Source organism: Haemorhous mexicanus, chromosome 5 (genome assembly GCF_027477595.1).
Source record: "Haemorhous mexicanus isolate bHaeMex1 chromosome 5, bHaeMex1.pri, whole genome shotgun sequence".
In the NCBI taxonomy this organism is placed as follows: domain Eukaryota; kingdom Metazoa; phylum Chordata; class Aves; order Passeriformes; family Fringillidae; genus Haemorhous; species Haemorhous mexicanus.
In genome coordinates, this window is record NC_082345.1 from 33,046,156 (window position 1) to 33,064,357 (window position 18,202).

Sequence of the window (18,202 nt, forward strand, 5' to 3'; positions counted from 1 at the left end):
TAACTTTATTTATTTCACTTGAAAAGAAAAATGTGAGTAGAAGAGAAAAAATTATGAGACATAAAAAAAAAAAAGACAGGTTAAGATTAAATAATAGCATCCCTGTACATATTATGAGTAAGGAAAAAATAAAGCAGTTGCACTGAATGTGTCAGTGACAGATCCACAGATAGCAGGGCAGGACATGGAAGAAGATGGAGATTTTGATGAGGAAAAGAAATTCTAGTAATGTTATCTATAATAGTACATATTATACTCCTACTATACAGATATATAGTAGATACATCTACCTTTAGTACAACTAAAGAGACACAAGCCAATGGTTAGCAATGGAATATGAATAAAAGTGAGCATTGTTTCCTGCATTTGGAAAGGAGTAGATCTGCTTTTTCAGACTGATGCACTTTTATTACATCATGTTCTTTCTAAAGGAATAAAAAAACCAAGAAAAATGTTTGATAGGGAGAAATACTTTTAGGTTTGGTTGTCACAATAGTTTGTACTTAAACATCTCAGGAAGACATGCAAGAGTTGTTTGGTTCATTTACAGTCCATTTTCATGAACCTGGGAATACCAGAACACTGATGTGGTGTTACTGTTCATGGATTTTAAGCAGGTAAATGCTGCCTCTACCTCAGGGCTATTAATCTGCCTCCAGTCCTAGGGGAAATAATGCAAAAATCTCATACAGCATTCAGGGGGTAATGAACAAAGTGACAACTCATGTCAAAATAGACACTAATAGGTAGCCAACGATATAACAGATATTATCTATCAAAATTTACTTGCTGCTGAGGTTTTAATTTTGGTAAAAGCATCTTCTGTAGTTGCAGTAGATTTGTCCAAGGTGCTTCATTTTAGAAATGACAATGGGCAGTATTTTTAAGAGCTGCATGTTAAGTGGCTCCCAAAACTGTCCCACCATCATGGCAAAGACAATTTATGACTTAGTGGATCTGTTTAAGTCCAGGATCACCTAAACTCGCAGAAGGCCATATGCTATATTCTCATTTTACAGCAGAATCCAGATGATTTAACATCTCTTCTGACCTTAATCTATATTGATCTGAAGGCAGACATTGATAATGCTTAGATTCTGTGAAAGTGTTTAGGATGAATGATTTTCAAAGCAGGTCTATATTGGTACAACATTAGCATGTACAAATAATAGGTGGTGAACTAACCAAGTTGACCAAGTCCAGCTCGTCCTTTTCCATAAATTATCTGTACTGTTTACAATACAGAAATACAGAGATTCTGCTATAATTTTTACCTGTGACCACAACTCACAAACTTAACAGCTCCTTGAGACACTCTTGGCTTCTTTACCTTAGGAATCATTTGTCTCATGCTCCAAGGCCACCTAATTTTCTTTTATGCATGGATCAGCAGATTTTAAATGCAATGACAAAACAAACAGGATAGATTAAGGAGTCTGGTTTAGAAACAGACTCTTGCCTTCATGCTTAGTCCTCATCCAAAAAAGCTTTGATCAGACTTTGGATCAACTCAAAGAAATTTTTCTGTTGACCATTTGAATCAAATCAAGAACAGTCTGAAAAGCAACAGAGAGGAGGAAAACAGAACTAGAATACAGACACTGTCAAGTTTGAAGCAAAACAGTGAGCAGTCTTTCGGAAGGACAAAAACAAAATTCATGCTCAACTAAAATATCTGTTGCGGTCTGCTAATAGGTTGTAACACTGTTACCATTCTTGTAAGTTTCCATAGCTGGCATTTCCTTTTTAGGAGAAAGGAAAAGAAGGATTTGGATCACCACAAATTTTGTAATGCTTATAGTATGTGGTCTAACACTTTCCATTTAACATGTAAGTCCAGTGTAGAGACTGAAAAAATAAAATTTCAATTAGGAGGAATGGAAGTTTTCAGATGAAAAAATAAGCACTTATGGCCTCCAGAACCTGGAACTGAATTGTTTTTAGTGGACCTCATTAAACATGAGTCAGCCTTCAGTAATATTTTCAAAATGCTGCATAACTTTACAGAAATACTTAACTAATTGATCCTGGAGATTTGTGCCAATATCATATTTTTGTTTATTCACTATATATAGGCTGACAGGCTGTATATTCACGGTTTAGAGACATAGAAAACATCATGTATAAACACTATGTTGCCTCTTTATAATTAAGTGGCTTGCTGCATGGTGTCCATGGAAGCCTTTTCCCTTGATGGAGGTTTCTTAACCCCTGCTGCAGGTAGCCAAATAAAATGAGCTAACCACTCCATCTTGAGAGTAATATTTAGTTTAAATTCTGAGCCATCAGAGGAGAAACCTCATTGCTCATTTCGTGTGGCAGTGTGAAAAGTTCCACGAGGAATTCCTCTGGAGCTTGATGTTCCCATGGAAAAACCACCCTACTCCTGATACTGGGCACCCAATTCTCTTGGTTCTGTGCACCAGATGTGTGCACAGGTTTAAGATGAAATAAAAGCAGCAGTTTTGGTTTAGATAGTATCTATGAAGTTTCAGTAACCTGAATCTTTTGGGGAAAAGGGTATTAAATCCAAATAGATTGGGAGGCACTTCCCTTTATGCAGAAGTGCATAGAAACTATAAAGAGGGCAGTTTTACAAGAGACTAAAAGCAGAGAGGATACCACTGATGAGTGTAGAAACAAAATGCACTGTAACTCAACAATATTTGATGGCTAGATCTCAGCCAGTGCAAATTGACTTGCAGTGAGCTCTGCTTTCAGATTCTTTCATTCCAACCCATTAGACTTGGCCATCTCTAGCAATGAAAATACAAATTAAAAAAAAAAAAACACAAAAAAGAAGCTTTGTGTCACATAAAAAATATTTCTATTCATATATCACAAAACAAAGAAAGTTAGATTAGAATAGGTTTTGATCATATTTCCCATCAAAAAATATGAATAATCAGGGTACAAAAAAAATTTTTTGAATAAAAACTGGAGCACAGTAGTTGCAAAAATGAAATACTAGTATGTCCTGACATCATCAGTGTGAAGCATATTTATAACCAGTTTACAACTTAGATGACATAGGTGAATTTACATATTATTTTGTGTATTCCTAAGGAATTAAGGAATTAAACTTCATTCACATGCTGTTTAACAACTTCTGAGACCTATCAAAAGAACCCCTGCACAGAACACAAAATTGGACCAGAAACAAAGAAATCACCCAGCCACAGTCCCACCCTCTGTTGCAGAAGAAGCAATACCTTAATTTGCTGGGTTGTAGGACCTACCTGCTCTCCCAAACAGGTTTATGAGGTGATAGCTGCATGACTTAGAACTGCAAGATTAGAAAGAGCATAAAAATTATGCCAAAAGGCAGTATTAAATAACAGATTGGAGAGATGGTAAAAATCTTATTAAAAAGGGAAGAAAATCTATTGTTTTTTATCTTAACCTCAGAAGGCAAGTGATTCTTCATCTTGACTGTGCAATTTCCATAGCTAATTTAAAACAGTCAGCAAGACAGGAACTATATGAATGAACAAGTCTCAGCTGAACTTTATGTGACCCAAGTTTTACCATATGCTAATTTCAAAATATCATCAGTTTTCTTAAAAAGATTTGTACGCTAAAATGATATGCATGTTTTGTATTTCTGTTATCAGAATGGGAAAAAGGATGCATACTTGAGGTACAGAAAAACTGGTTCATAAATACAACTGTGCCAAAAGCATATTAAGCCTGGATTATCCTGTACTTGCAGCCAATGTTTAATTCTATTTGTACTGCAAATGCAAAACTACACCTATTACTGAGAATTCAAAATATAAATTAATTTATCATAATATTTGGCTTGTCCTTCAAAACAAATCTATAGTCAGGGAAAGCACAATTAATGCCTTTCCTGTGATTTTTAAAATTTCTCTTTATAAATATTATGCTCCATTGCTCACCTTCTTATATGTTCTTCCATAGAGCCAATCTTGATATTACCTTAAAGGTTATCTCTCTCTGCATGAAAAATATTTTTTTATTCCAACTGATCTCTTGCTGAGTGCTGCTTGTTGCTACATTTGCAGTCAAGTCATAGTTGAGGTTTTCTTGGTCAACTAAAGTTAATGAAGTAGTTTTCAGATAAATATCATTCTGTGCATGAGAAACTCCATCTGGTCTCCATTTGTCTACATGCAGAACAACAGCAGCTTTGTCCACTTCTACATTTCTAGTCCTGATACCATGCAGTTTTTCACTTAGATTAATTCACCATTGTAATCCCACTGCTTCACATTCACTTTTTGGCACCCTTCAAGCAGTAATGCAGCAACAATCTGTCACCAACGTGTTTCCCAGAGTGCAAATGGTTCTCCCACACCAGGGAGACAGGCATGTTGTCAGAATATCAAAAGCATAACATTTCCTCCCCGTGGGCTGCACTGGCACATGGCACTCTGTGTTAAGCAAATTGTTTGCTAATTGGGGCATTGCAGAATCACAAAGGTCTGTAAGTGTTTGTTGTCTTTCCTGTTCTTGGTGAAGGACACTGGCTTTTCCCTGCTCCCAGTAGCCTTCACTGCTCTGGAGACTGAGATGCATCACCAGCAAATTTTGGGAGAAGCTCATATCCAGGCTCCTCTTCAGGAAACTGACAGGGTTCTCCAGCCCAAATACATTCTGTACTACAACTTTTCATAAAGATAATAAGTTGAAAATGGACAAGATCCCTGAATTTCTACCCCAACAATTACAATCAAATGCAATTAAACACACAAGACACTTTAAATGCCTTGTGCGTGCTTTCTATAAGCACATTTGACATTTTTCCCTACCCAAATCTATCAAAAAAAGATGTTTCCCATAAAAAGGAAGACATCCTCCATTTGGAGATAAGGGAAAGTTCTTATGGAAGCATTAAGATCCCCTTTAAACTGTTACTTTCTTAATGTAATTTTTTTCTACATTGCCTGGTGAAAGTAACATCTCATCCAAGCCTTAAGATGCATTCTTGAACTACATCCATGGAATAAGAAACAGACAACATAAAGCTGAGTAGTTCCAGATTCTGAAAAGCGGGAAGAAACTGTAAGTGCAAAATGAACGAATGTATGGAGTGAGTTTACAGTAACTGCTCAAAACCCATTCCTGGGATGTGTTTTCATTAAACAAACATACATTCAGCCACCAAAGAAAATCTCCAGACCAAATCAATTCCAATGATTTGCAGAAGAATCTTTGAACTCCAATATGTAATCTTTGAACTCAGTATGTAATGTGGAAAAGGGTATGATTCAAAGATAATTTTGAATCTGATCCTTAGGCTAAAGTTTTCATTAAGGATATTTTACTGTGGTCATAAGAGAGTTAAAGAAAAAGGCAGAAAAATGAATGAGTCACTTGGCTGAAGAAGAACAGCAGCATTGAGGTCTGAGTGCTATGTGTTAGCTCATGTCTAGCAGTATAAAATAAGTTGGAAAACAAAAGCCTGTTTGCAATTTCTTTTACAATATAACATGTTTTCCCTCTGAAATACAAAACAAAATCTTGTATAAACCTATGGTTTTTTTAACTTTCTCAGGTTTGTGAAATATCATTCTCTGATCCCACAGGAGGAACAGATTGGGTTGTCCTTGTACAAAATATGGTATCCACCTGCACTTCATTAGAGAGCTGCATTTTTGTACATGCCACACCACAAGATCACCATGATGACATAGCAGCTTCAGAGAACAGCGTGACTAGGGTTTTTTTTTTTTCCCTCTTGTAACACAGAGGATCTGGCAGACTTTTACCTCCTGACACTGTTTAGAGCATATATTGGTGGATACAGCCTCTTATTGCATCTGCTCTGGGAATTAAGGAAAGCAGCTTGAAGGCAGTAAGGTAAGTGCTGCTGCATGCTTTAACCGTAATGTTCAGCTGTTTAAGTGTAGCTGCAATGGGAACATGAAGACATGACAGGATAAGTTTGCCAATTTGTAAATTGAGCACAAATCAACAGTTTCACTCTCGATTCTCTTTCTCAGTTTCCTTAGAACAATTTCACATATTTTGTACATCAGTGTTGCAATTTTTTGCAGTCTGTTTTGTTCTACATCGGAATAAGACTTGACATAGAGTACAAAGAAGTGTGTAGGACTACTCACTGTTTACTTTTTCATTCATAATATTAGTGAGAGCTTTGTCAACCCCATTTGCTAAATCATTTTGCTTCATTCTGCAAAAAGACAACGTATCCTGATATTTAAATAATTAATCACATAAACAAGGAGAGGGAAAAAAGTAGGCATTTTTTAAAGATCTAATTAATTTTGAAACACATTTTAAATATAGTAGTGAAACTTTTAAAAAATATAGTCTTTTGCACACTATGTAAGAAGTTAAGCTACAGAATTACACTTGATTGACTGTTAATTTTATATTTATTTTGTTTCACAATAACTTAATCATTAAGGAAATACAGACAAGGTCAAACATAGCTTGGATAGTATTTCTACCCTAATGAAGCAAGCATTTTCCCAAAATCATGGATTTACCATTTAGTATGCTTTGGCAAGCTGCCTGAGCAACTTCACAAATATTTTCACAGGTATTTTGCAATACAACTGCTTAGAACAGGCACAGGCAATTAATTAAAGCATGTTTATGTTGTAATGTAAACATCTAAGAATGTATTCTGATTTTATATTTTGGAGTCATGTAGTTCATTGCAACAAACAAGCATGATCTATTAACCTTTTACACTTCTGACAGTGAGACATTCAGATACCTGAATGAGAAATGCATTAATAAAACAAGTTAAATAAATTTCCTGTTTACTTTGCAATTTTATGTAGCACACATGCCCATACACCCCTGAACTATAGAATTGTCACATAAATTCTAAAACGTCTTGATAAATTAATTGAAAACACTTCCGGTCGAACATTTTTAGTTACTTGAAGGGTTCTGCAGAGCAGTAAAAGTTTGTGCTGTTCTTTAAAGGACTGGAAGACTATGATATCAATAATAAAACTTCCCATTACAAATATAATTTAAAACCAGAAAAAAAAAGAGTTTGCATTTTACATGTCTATGTTATTTTAAAACTATAAAATTAAGGAGGTGTGTAAAAAATGTCACCATAAGGCCAAAGAGTGTAGTCCAAGGAGTTCATTACACTCTTTTTATACTTTGAATACAGAAGTACTTGATTTCCTTTCTGTAATGTTTAGTACCTAAATAGGATCAGATTTTGAGATGAATTGTGTTACTGCAGCCTTTGCTTTCAGATGAGCTGTACTTATTTACACCAGCAGGGGACTAAAGGTCGAGCTCATGTTCACGTTGCATGTTCTCATGAAGTAATGAAAGACAGGCAAAGAAAATCACACTGTCAACTAATATTTCAATGATTATCATAGGGTTTATAATCAGGTAAATGTGATGGGACCAGCACCATGGAGATGATATGCAATCAGATTCTTTTTTCAGGGGACAGGAACTTAATATCTAGCAGTGGGACTTTATAGGTTATTGAGTAGACTTAACATAAGAACATTTTTAAAAAATTCTTTGTGCTGCACTGCATGAGATCAATAGGCCCTGCCTAGAGATGCTTTAAATGAGATAGTTATCTCACTAGAATATAGTATGGCTTTTAAGAAGTCAATAGAAGGAAAGACATTTAGAATTAGGGAAAATTTTTTAGCTATGGCCCTGCACTTTAACATTAAGTCCTCTGTGTAACAACACCAAGATAAACTTACTCTGCTGGAAGATTGCCCAGATCTGAGATCAATGTCTTGTGGTCTGTTTACAGGCTCCACATACTTTCTGAAATTCCTTGAGGAAAAAAAAGGTTTTAAGGATTTTCTTAATCCTCTCATTCGCTGAACAGTAGTTGAGTACTTGGAGCCTTGTCTTTTACAAGTGAAAATCAAAGCTCACTGACTTTATTGATTCTAGACCTACTTTTCCAGCAGAACATCTGTCTAGCCAGTTAGAGGTGCAAACAAGATACTAGTCTTCACAGATTAATTGACATCTTGTGGAGTACCTGATGAGAAAGCTATGGCCTTAAAGAGTTAAGTGACCCCATGTATACTGAATCACAAACACCTCCAAGGACACCAAATGTCCTTTTGCTGTATGTGAACTGAAAAACTGACAATGGAAAGCCAGTGTGTTTTATTGTTCAATTAATTTAGAAGGGGCATAAAATGTAAGCAACGACTTTGTTGTATAGAGAATTTGCAAGAACATTTTCACTATCTGAAATTCAGTCATTTCAGGTCCACTGTCAGATTCAGCCATTTCAGATCCACTGCAAACTTATTCAATATTGGTTGTTTGGCATGTTAAAGATAACATGATTTATATTCCTATTAGTTTGTTTAGGTGACTATGAAACTTAGTGGACCATGCTTTACAGAACATGGACCATGAGAAAAAGAGCTTTCAAGCTACACACATCTTAACAACACACTATGCATGAGAACATTACCCTCAGTTTTAACCTCCCTGTGGCTTTCAAACTGAAGTCAAATAGCCACATGTTTAGCTGTGAGACAATTCAGCACATTAGGAATGCTTGGTAGAATTTAAATGGTGGAACTGCCTTGGTAGAATTAAATGTTGGAACTGCCTCTGAACGTGGTCTTCAGAAAAACTGAAAACTTCTGTAGCAAGTTTAAAAACCTTGTACTTCATCATCTTTCCTGTGACTTAATCAATGAATGCAGAAAGATATAAAAGAAGTTTTACTTACAACAGCAAAATGGCCAGTAATTTTGCATTGCAAAGGAAGATTATATAAGACAGGGGCAGTAATACAGTATTAACAATGTAATACTAACGACCCAATATTTTTTCTTAATTAAAAACTTTAAATAGGAACCATAATTAGTTTTTAAATGTAATATTTATGTGGTAAAATTTCAAATATTGCTGTGAGAGATAAAAACCTAAAGTTATATCCTGTTTATTCCTTTTCACCATACAGGAACAAGACACATTAGAAAGATGACTCTAAACTTCCTAGCTGTCTTTCTGCTGTTGATTAGTGGCATTTTTTGCCAGTATGACTACGGTCCTGGAGATGATTATGGCTATGATCCCTTTGGGCCATCTGCAGCAGTCTGTGCCCCAGAGTGTAATTGTCCTTTAAGCTACCCTACTGCCATGTATTGTGACAATCTTAAGCTGAAAACCATTCCAATTGTACCAAGTGGAATTAAATACCTTTATCTCCGAAACAATATGATTGAGGGAATTGAAGAGAACACGTTTGACAATGTAACAGACCTACAGTGGCTGATCCTGGATCACAACCATTTGGAAAATTCAAAAATTAAGGGAAGAGTCTTCTCTAAACTAAAGAACCTGAAGAAACTTCACATTAACTACAACAATTTGACTGAAGCTGTTGGACCGCTTCCAAAAACTCTAGATGACCTGCAATTAAGTCACAACAAGATCACAAAAGTCAATCCTGGTGCATTTGAGGGGCTGATGAATCTGACTGTCATTCACCTCCAGAACAACCAGCTGAAAGCAGATTCTATTTCTGGGGCTTTTAAAGGCCTGAATTCACTTTTGTATCTTGACTTAAGCTTCAATCAACTTACAAAGCTACCAACAGGACTGCCTCACTCCCTGCTCATGCTGTATTTTGATAATAACCAGATTTCCAATGTTCCTGACGAGTACTTCCAAGGTTTTAAAGCCCTGCAATATTTACGTTTATCCCACAATAAATTAACAGATTCTGGAATACCAGGTAATGTCTTCAACATCACATCACTAGTTGAGTTGGATCTCTCCTTCAATCAGCTGAAGAGCATTCCAATTGTCAGTGAGAACCTGGAAAACTTCTACCTCCAAGTCAACAAAATTAACAGTAAGTTAAATTTGCACATATTCATTAATGTTTACCCCAGACAAGATACTGCAAGGTCAATGCAAGTATCTGAAATAACACATGAACCAGTCTGAAAAAATAGTACTGGTTACACTGTTAGAGCACTGACATTTACCTAACAGTTGTCCACATTCATGTTAAAATATAGATATTTACTGAATAGTCACTCAATATAGCCTCAGAATGAGAAATTTATGCTTTCATACTGATGTGGATTTTTTCCCCAAACCCTCATCTTGTGTAAAATGGAGTAACTACATAGAAGCCAATGGAGTTGTCTAATACAATTCGGGAAAAAACCTGAAAATTTTGATCAGTGCAAAAGATGTTCAGAATTCTCAAGTTGACAAAAAGAGAGAGATTTCAGGTGAGGATCTGACTATGGTAACCTTTCAGGAGCTGGTAATCAAAGTGCTGGAGGGAGGAGAACGGGAGTAAACAACGAATTCATAAGATGCAGTGAAAAAGATACATCAAAGGAACTGCATTTGTTCCTTTCCTCCCTTGCCTCATGCAGCATCCCTCCAAACCTCTCTTGAAATCCAAAGAGCTGCCCCTGTTCTTTCTTTTCATTCCCATTCTCAGCATCATATGATCAGGTGGCAAGTTTGTCTCCATTCACTTAAAATTTGAGAAATGTTCCTTCTGAAGTCCAGAAATGCCGCACCTTGCACGAGACCATGAAGGTTTCTGCAGAGACAGGGCTTTCACAAGGCTGTGCCCTTCCTGGGTTGACAAGGAGGTGTTGCAGAGCTGGAGAGGCCTCACCACCGTGCCAGAAGTTCTCCAGCTGCAGAGGGAGATATTCCAAATATGACTATGGTTCTTCAGGAGGATTTATATCATCTTGCTTGTTGATACAGAGTAAACCATAAAATCCTCCTTTCTGTTTGCCTGCTTGTGACTGTCAAGGATTAAGAGTATCAGTGTTAGCTTCTCCATACACACATCTCCATGGAGATGTAGCCTTTAAAACCAAATAGTTTTAGTGGAGATCTTGCCAGACTGAGGGAAAGATATTTTGAAATGTTTTGTATTTACTATGTTTCATTTTTCTCAGTGGCTTTTTTTTTTTTTCCTAGTGCATCTCAGTTTCTTGTTTTCATGAGGGAAAACAATGAGTTAATAGTTCCCACTCAAGGCACTACATACAGCAACCTGTGGAACTCTACCAGATACTTTGACACTCCTAAAATAGTTAACAATGATGATTTAAAATTTCTCATGAAGCACTTTCCCCTGCTTAGAATGATCTCAGCCTTCTGCAAGATAACGGGTTCCAAGCTTGGCTGTATTCACTTTTCTGAGGACATTAGAGTCAGGGGCAATGACAACAATTTTAGCTGTTCATGGAACACTGCATTTTCAGGGGAAGGGTGTGGGGAGTGCTACACTATCATTACTACCCTATGGACTGATGCAACAGAATTATGATTTACTGTTTGTTTTTCTTTATCATAAAATCTAGCAGACTTCAAGAATCAATTTTCTCAGCTAATTTTACAGGCATAATATATAGTTCCCTAAGATGCTGATTGACAATGTGGTATAAAAATTAATTAGAAATAATCATTAATATAAGGCAAACAAAGCCCTTGGATTTCACCATTCATGACATCTGATCTACAGCTATGAGTGCTTAGTCTTTTGGGAAACTGAGTTGATTGATCTGTGATTATTTATGCCTCAAACCAATGACCAGTTCCTTTACTTAATAAATTGTTATGATTTATGAAAGTAAACTAGGCCAGCTTCTGTTCCATGTGATGGCCTATGGTACACACATGCAGTGAGAGATCTCTGTCTAGGGAGTAATGATAATTTGTCCTCAGATACTCAAAAGGTATAATCTTTCAGTTTGTGCTTGCTTAGTTTGAAGTTTTCATTATACTGAGAACTAACATAAAGATATTTCTCCAGAGTTCTTAACTTGCTATGTCTCCCTTTTTCTCAGGTACCTTAAAGCTTGAAGTTAACATTTATATTTGTCTAAGAAAGAATTATCCTGAAATATCAATTAGCTTTGTTGATATTTCAGGAAAGAATATTTCTCTAAATTACTGTCCATGAGTTTCACCATGGGCTTGCTACAATCATTGTGCATTGTCATTCATAAAAAATAATCTGCTTGAGAAATACCTTTATTTGAGTGACTCTGAGTTTTTTGAACAAGAACTGATGAATAAACACATCAAAATATGTAGCAGAATTGGCTATGCCTTAGTAGGTGCTGTTTACCTCTGTGTTGCAAGAAGCAGCGGGTGAGGCAGATAGCAAACTGTTGAGAAATCAAACTCAGAGTAACTCCTCTGATTTCTAACTAATAAATTGAAGCACATCCATTATATTGATTGTAGGTGTCAAATCCAGTTTTATCTGCTGTACTTGGAGCTCATTGGATCTCCAAGCTAGAATAGAACAATGGAAGATTTAGAAAAGCTTTTACTTTCTCCATAGCTCAAACCTAAACTGCAGTTTCTAAACTGAAATGCCTTTAAGATGTCATTATTATTGCATACACACACAGGCATGTACACAAACACACACACACAGACACAGGCTTGTGTTACAGACTCCTCAAGGCAAAAAGAAACCCTGCAGGATGGAAAAAAAGACCCCAAGAACTAAAGAGGTTCAGTGAAACAAGAAGAGGATCCAAAGATGGCCTTCTCCATATTTCATCTGTACTTGTAAGGGATTAAGGAGAAAATTGCTGCTTCCACATGAAACCCCAGGAAGTAATAGGGTTACTCCACATAAATGGAGTAGAAAAGGGGAGAATGAAAATGTTCCAGAGGACAGTTAAGAGACTATTTATTAAATTGTGGAGGTGCTTTATGGTTTTTTATCTGGCTCATTCCAACAGTTCCCAAAGGAGTTTTTAAACATGGACTATCTAAAAATATGTCACATGTGATTAGTGGACAACAGACCGACAAAAATTACTATGTAACTTCAGATTCTGTTAGGGTTGCCCACTGTACTCTTAGATGAAAATCCAATTTTCACCCAATACTTCTTATTCTCTCAGTCTCTGGCTTATGCAAGAATTCTGTGTTGGGAAAATATGTTGGGAAAAAATTCCAGCTACACTAGTTCTGAACCCGAATTTTATCAATTCAGGAAGACATTTTTTTCACCTGCAGCATTAGTAAGTGTAACAAAAGAGGAAGTAAAGTACAGAGATATTTGATGCAACAGTACTCCAGTCTAAAGGACTGCAATTCCTGATAGAGATCAGACAGGTAACAGCTCATCAAGTGCTCCCACAAGAACCACTGGTCTTATTTTCTGCTACTAGAGACTGAAACTAAAATTAAAAAATTTTTAATATTCTTTTAACAACTGAAAATTTTATTAAGAGTATAAAAATAATTGATACCCACATTTAAAAGATGTGGATCAAATATTGGAACAAAATCCCACTGAGGTCCATGACTGAGTTCATTTGACTTCTGTAAGGCCAAGATCTCCATCCACTTCCCAAGTGGTTTTAGCATCATAGACAGTCAGCACCAATCAGAGTTTTGTTATCACAGCTAAATTTTGTGATTTACATGTATGAAGTTCATGTTCTTTGAGTTAGTTAACCATCTATCCAGCTTGTATGGGCACATCTTCTTTTGCAACCAAATGCAAGTATTTATGCTAAAAAGTAGCAATATGAAAAAACCCTAAAATTTAAATTGATAAAGTTTTTAAATGTTTGTCATCAGCAAAAATATACTTACTATGTCATTCCTGAATGACAAGAAGATGGAAAAAATTGATATTAGAATTCATGTTTCTTTTAAACTTTACAAATAAAATCTAAGTTATCTGAAGAAAACAGGAACTAAATAGTCAATGACATAGCCTATAGCCCAAGAAAATGAGTTAAAATCTCAGGAATTTATGCTTTCATTCAGCAAAATTCCACCCAGACATAATCCTATAAAAATCTCTGATCATATGTTCTTAATGAACAACTATTAGTTTGCTTGTGCTGATACATTCTGAACCAGAAGGGTGTCAGAATTGGTCTGAGGTCTTAAAATTTTACTGTATTACAATATGGACTGTCCAAAGGATGTCATTCACCTCTCACCCTTCCAAAAGAAGGCGGCACTCTACACAAAATTTAGGAAATTGCTTTGATTTGCTTTAATCAAATTGATGATTGAAATTTGACTTTTAAATTATATTTCCTTAACTCCTACTCAAAACAACTTCTTTTGTGGATGGTACTTGAATCTTTACCCACTCTTAACACCATATCTCTATCCAAAATATTTCCTAAGCTCTTTTGCTCCAAAGAGCTGCCTGTACATTTATACTTAGTTTACAAAAGCCATGTTTCATTAGTGATAGAAAATTATTGTAAAGTATGTCCTGGAAGAATCCAATTAGAAGAATGTTAATCCAAAATTTTATGAGAAGGCATGAAAGGTACTTCCTCCACTTTCTTTAGTGCTACAATTTGATCATACTTTCTTAGATGAGTTAAGTAGCCACATAGAAAAGATCCATAAGGTGACCTATGAAAGGTCAATCAAATGGCATTTGATTTTGATAATACTAACTTGATGTCTCAGAAATTATGAGGCATGAGTTCATTGAAGGAGTCCCTTTAACCCTTTAAAGTATTTTCTCTGTGAATTCATGCAATGTCAGTGTTCTGAAGAAGAACAAGTCTCTCAGACTGTTTCTTTAGTAGTTAGAACTTTTCAACAGATTAATCCTCTGTCTGATTCAAAGGAAACAGTGAATGAAGACTCTCTTTGCAAAATTACACAATGTGGTATGCAGGGGACAACAGATTTATTCACATACGTTCTCTCCTGAGGATAGATCTTCTCTGCATGAAAGAGGTATAAAATGTGGATGGGGGTGTGCTCTTCATACTGAGCAGAGAACTTCAGTAATTCATGTAATTTCTACCTTACAGTTAATACTGATCATAGGACACAAGACAAATTTCTGTTCAAGATCTATCCGGCGTTATGTGAACCAAAAATCTCCCAACTGAATAGAGACCATATATAACATGATATATAAATTACAATAAAGATATATATTTTATAAGTAATTTTTGCATTCATACTCACCTAATTCTGATGTGGAAAGGTTCAGCTGCACAGCTTAAATGTAAAACTCTTCTCCAACTCTAGACCCAAATTTCATTCTGAGGCAGGTAAATCAAAATGGCACATATAAAATACATACAAAATAACAGACACCCATTGGAGTGCCTGTTCTTTAGGGTAAAGCTGTTTCATGGTTTCAATTTCTCCAGAAACTTTTTACTTTCTAAAATATCTTATAAAACACTTTTACCCTTCCAGTGTAATGTACACAAACTGACTGATTCCTCTCTTTGCATCTCTAGTTTTTTTTAAGAGTGGTTTTTCCTTTTCTCTAAATGCCAGATTAGACCTCTATAAAAAATTTGAAGTCTAAAAGTCAAACTTGTACTGGAAGAAAAAGGCACTTGAAAAACTCAGTCTTGAAATTCTGAACCTCTCACAACTAACAGAAAGAACCTCTCTCAACACAAGTCCCTCAAGTTCTAATAAATTTACAGGAAGTTACATCAGTGTAAATGCAAAATATTGAAAATAGTATAATGAAACAAGGTCACAATTTTCAACTGAAATTAAGAAAAAAGCAGAAAAATAATGGTTTTGTCCTATTTTTCCTAGTTATTCATATTTTTCTCTTATTTCTGTTCTCTTTGCTTCAGAGTTCCCACTGAGCAGCTTCTGCAAGGTGGTTGGGCCGACGACCTACTCCAAGATCACACATCTGCGCCTGGACGGAAACAACCTCACCCGGGCCGACCTGCCGCAGGAGATGTACAACTGCCTGCGGGTGGCCGCTGAGATCTCACTGGAGTGAGGCCCCTGGGATCATCCAGGTCCCTTCCAGCAGCAGTAACTGCAGGAATAACACACCGTGGTAGTGCTTTAAAAGTAGGATATGCCTTAAAGCAAGTGTCAGTCTGCATATTATCCATTCTGTTTGTGAATATTTAGCAAGGACTTGGCAAACTTAAGGGAACGTGTGCGTATTTTTACAAATGGTTCTATTTAGAAAGCACAAGAATTACCAAATCTGATGCAGAATATGTCTTTATCTGGCTGAGTTGACTAAAAAGATTCAGCTTCATAAAATTCTATACTCATGCATGCAATACATGCCAGCAGGTTCCAGACTCACAGGGAAGTTAGGTGGAATCCATTGTGAGTTATGGTGAGCAGTATGGGCCAGTCTTTATCCATACAAGATTCCTCTCCAACTTTCCTAATCATCATGCCTTTTTTATATGGTTACCCAGTGCAAAGGAAAAAATGATTTCAGAATACACGAACAATTTAAAATTTGTGAAAATATGTGTTCAGAGCCTATGACACTGTTATATTAATGGAATACATGAAAGACAACAAGGAAAAAAATATTCAGGTTAAATAATTGTTTACTCTTCTTTTTGTCATACTTTCATTTAACTGTCTTGGTAAGGTTTTATTCATTGCTGGTATAATTGTTATTTCAAAATAAATCATATATACAAATATTTTTATTCCATTACTTGCATGCTATTTTTAACCAGACTGTAGAAAATAAAACATATCAAATAGTGTCTTTTTGTCCATATCATTGACAACTATGTTCCTTTCTTTTATAAAATGAAAAAAAAACAGGTTAGGACAAGACAATCTAAGCTATTCTATCATTATTGACATTTATTGTAAGGGTAAATAAACTGTTTTCTCCACTTTGACGTTTCAATATGTTTGTAGACATAATTTAACATGTGCCACCACACTTGGGTTGGCCAATAAATCGATGCCTTATGAAGTTTGCAGTATGAGAACCATGGCACTGTGAAAACGTGCAAACTAATGTTTCAGCATTGTCAAAAGAACAGTGAAATCTCTCAGAAACCACAGGTGGTGAATAAAATGCAGCTACACATGGAAAAGACATGGTAGTATGTTCCACCCAGGACTAAATAGTCCAAATATTGTCAGCATCTTGGAATACACTGAAATAAATGTGTTAGCAACTGAGAGCTGTAAGTGGCTTGCTTGCAAGTACAGATCATCCCATGGGTACTGTTTTCTTTTCAACTACTAGACTATTAATCACTCAAACAGAAACTTTGCTAGTTTCTATAGCAAAAGCAGAAACTATCACCTCTGAAAAAGACCCCAAACCAATTCATACCAAACCATTTAGTCGGCACGTTGCCAGTTCCAGATGTTCAAAACAAAAACACAATTCACAAAGAAACCTGGGACTAAAACAAAAGGAGGGATTCAGAAAACAATAGAAATATTTCCCTTTTTTTTTTTTTTATTTTGGAATTCATAAATGTTGCTGATTTTTAGCCATGTACAGGAAGAATTGACAGTAAAATTTGTTACAAGTTGGCTAGAATTTTCATTGCAGAATGAAGTCTAAATCTGGGGCTTTCTGAACACATCAGGGTGGGAATCACTGTGGAGTAGCACCTAGGCATTGTAACACAGAAAAAGAAGAAGGAAGTGCGTGCAAAACACACCCAAAGAAAAGGAAATTGAATGAGAAATGGTATTTAACCATTTCCAGAGAGCTTTTAACCCAACTGTTCCCTTCATGTAAAAATATAAACACTGAGACTTCTAGAGCACAAACTGATAATGAGATGTGTCACTTGATTGCTGTAATCAAACAACACAACAGAAAAGTATGATTCTTTTCAGCTTGTTTCAGTACACTGATTACTTTTATTTAAAATGAAGGCATGTGAACAGTGGGACTGAGAACAGTCCAACTCATGATAGAGCAGAACCTGTTAAGAGAACTTCCCTCAACCTTCTTTTTTCCAGGAAATGCCAAGGTGCTTCCCTTAACCTCTCTGAATATACCATATGTCTCAGTCCATGTCTTACTGCAGTCTGACACTGCCCAAAAGAGTGATACAGAAAAAGTGTCCAGTTTCCAGGGTGCATGGTAAAAGGGAATGGTGGCAAAGAGAAAGTTCCAGAAGGAGAAATTTCAGCTGGACATACAAAAAAATTCTTCTCAGTGAGTTCATAAAGTACTGTCACAGATTGCCCAAGGAAGCTGCGGACTCTGCATCCTCAGAAATCTTCATAACGTGCATGGGCAATGCCCTAAGGGACAGATTTGTCTTTGAAGCTAGTCTTTGTTTTAGAAGGAGGTTGAACTAAAAAACCTTCAGATGTTTCTTCAAACTTATTTATAACTTCTGTGAATCTGTGAATCTAAGAATACTAGTAACCAATGGGGAAAAATATCAGTTTTACTAACCAGTTCTACAGCTGAAGAGTTTAGCATGAAATTCACGTGGAAAATTTCTTGTTTCAGGTTCCA

The 18,202-nt window shown here is 35.9% G+C and overlaps 1 protein-coding gene across 1 annotated transcript; it reads left to right on the forward strand.

The window, feature by feature from the left end:
* The first annotated feature begins 5,395 nt into the window (after positions 1 to 5,395).
* LUM (lumican) lies at positions 5,396 to 16,598 on the forward strand. Its single transcript, XM_059846811.1, has 3 exons — positions 5,396 to 5,826; positions 8,927 to 9,823; positions 15,567 to 16,598. The coding sequence occupies exons 2-3, from the start codon at positions 8,947 to 8,949 to the stop codon at positions 15,719 to 15,721; spliced, it is 1,032 nt and encodes a 343-aa protein (XP_059702794.1). The 5' UTR covers positions 5,396 to 5,826; positions 8,927 to 8,946; the 3' UTR covers positions 15,722 to 16,598.
* The last annotated feature ends 1,604 nt before the right edge of the window (positions 16,599 to 18,202 follow it).

Coding starts and splice junctions, on each gene's coding strand:
- LUM (XM_059846811.1), top strand. CDS start 8,947: ATGACTCTAAACTTCCTAGCTGTCTTTCTGCTGTTGATTAGTGGCATT. Junction 9,824..15,566: donor CCAAGTCAACAAAATTAACA/GTAAGTTAAATT, acceptor TCTTTGCTTCAG/AGTTCCCACTGAGCAGCTTC.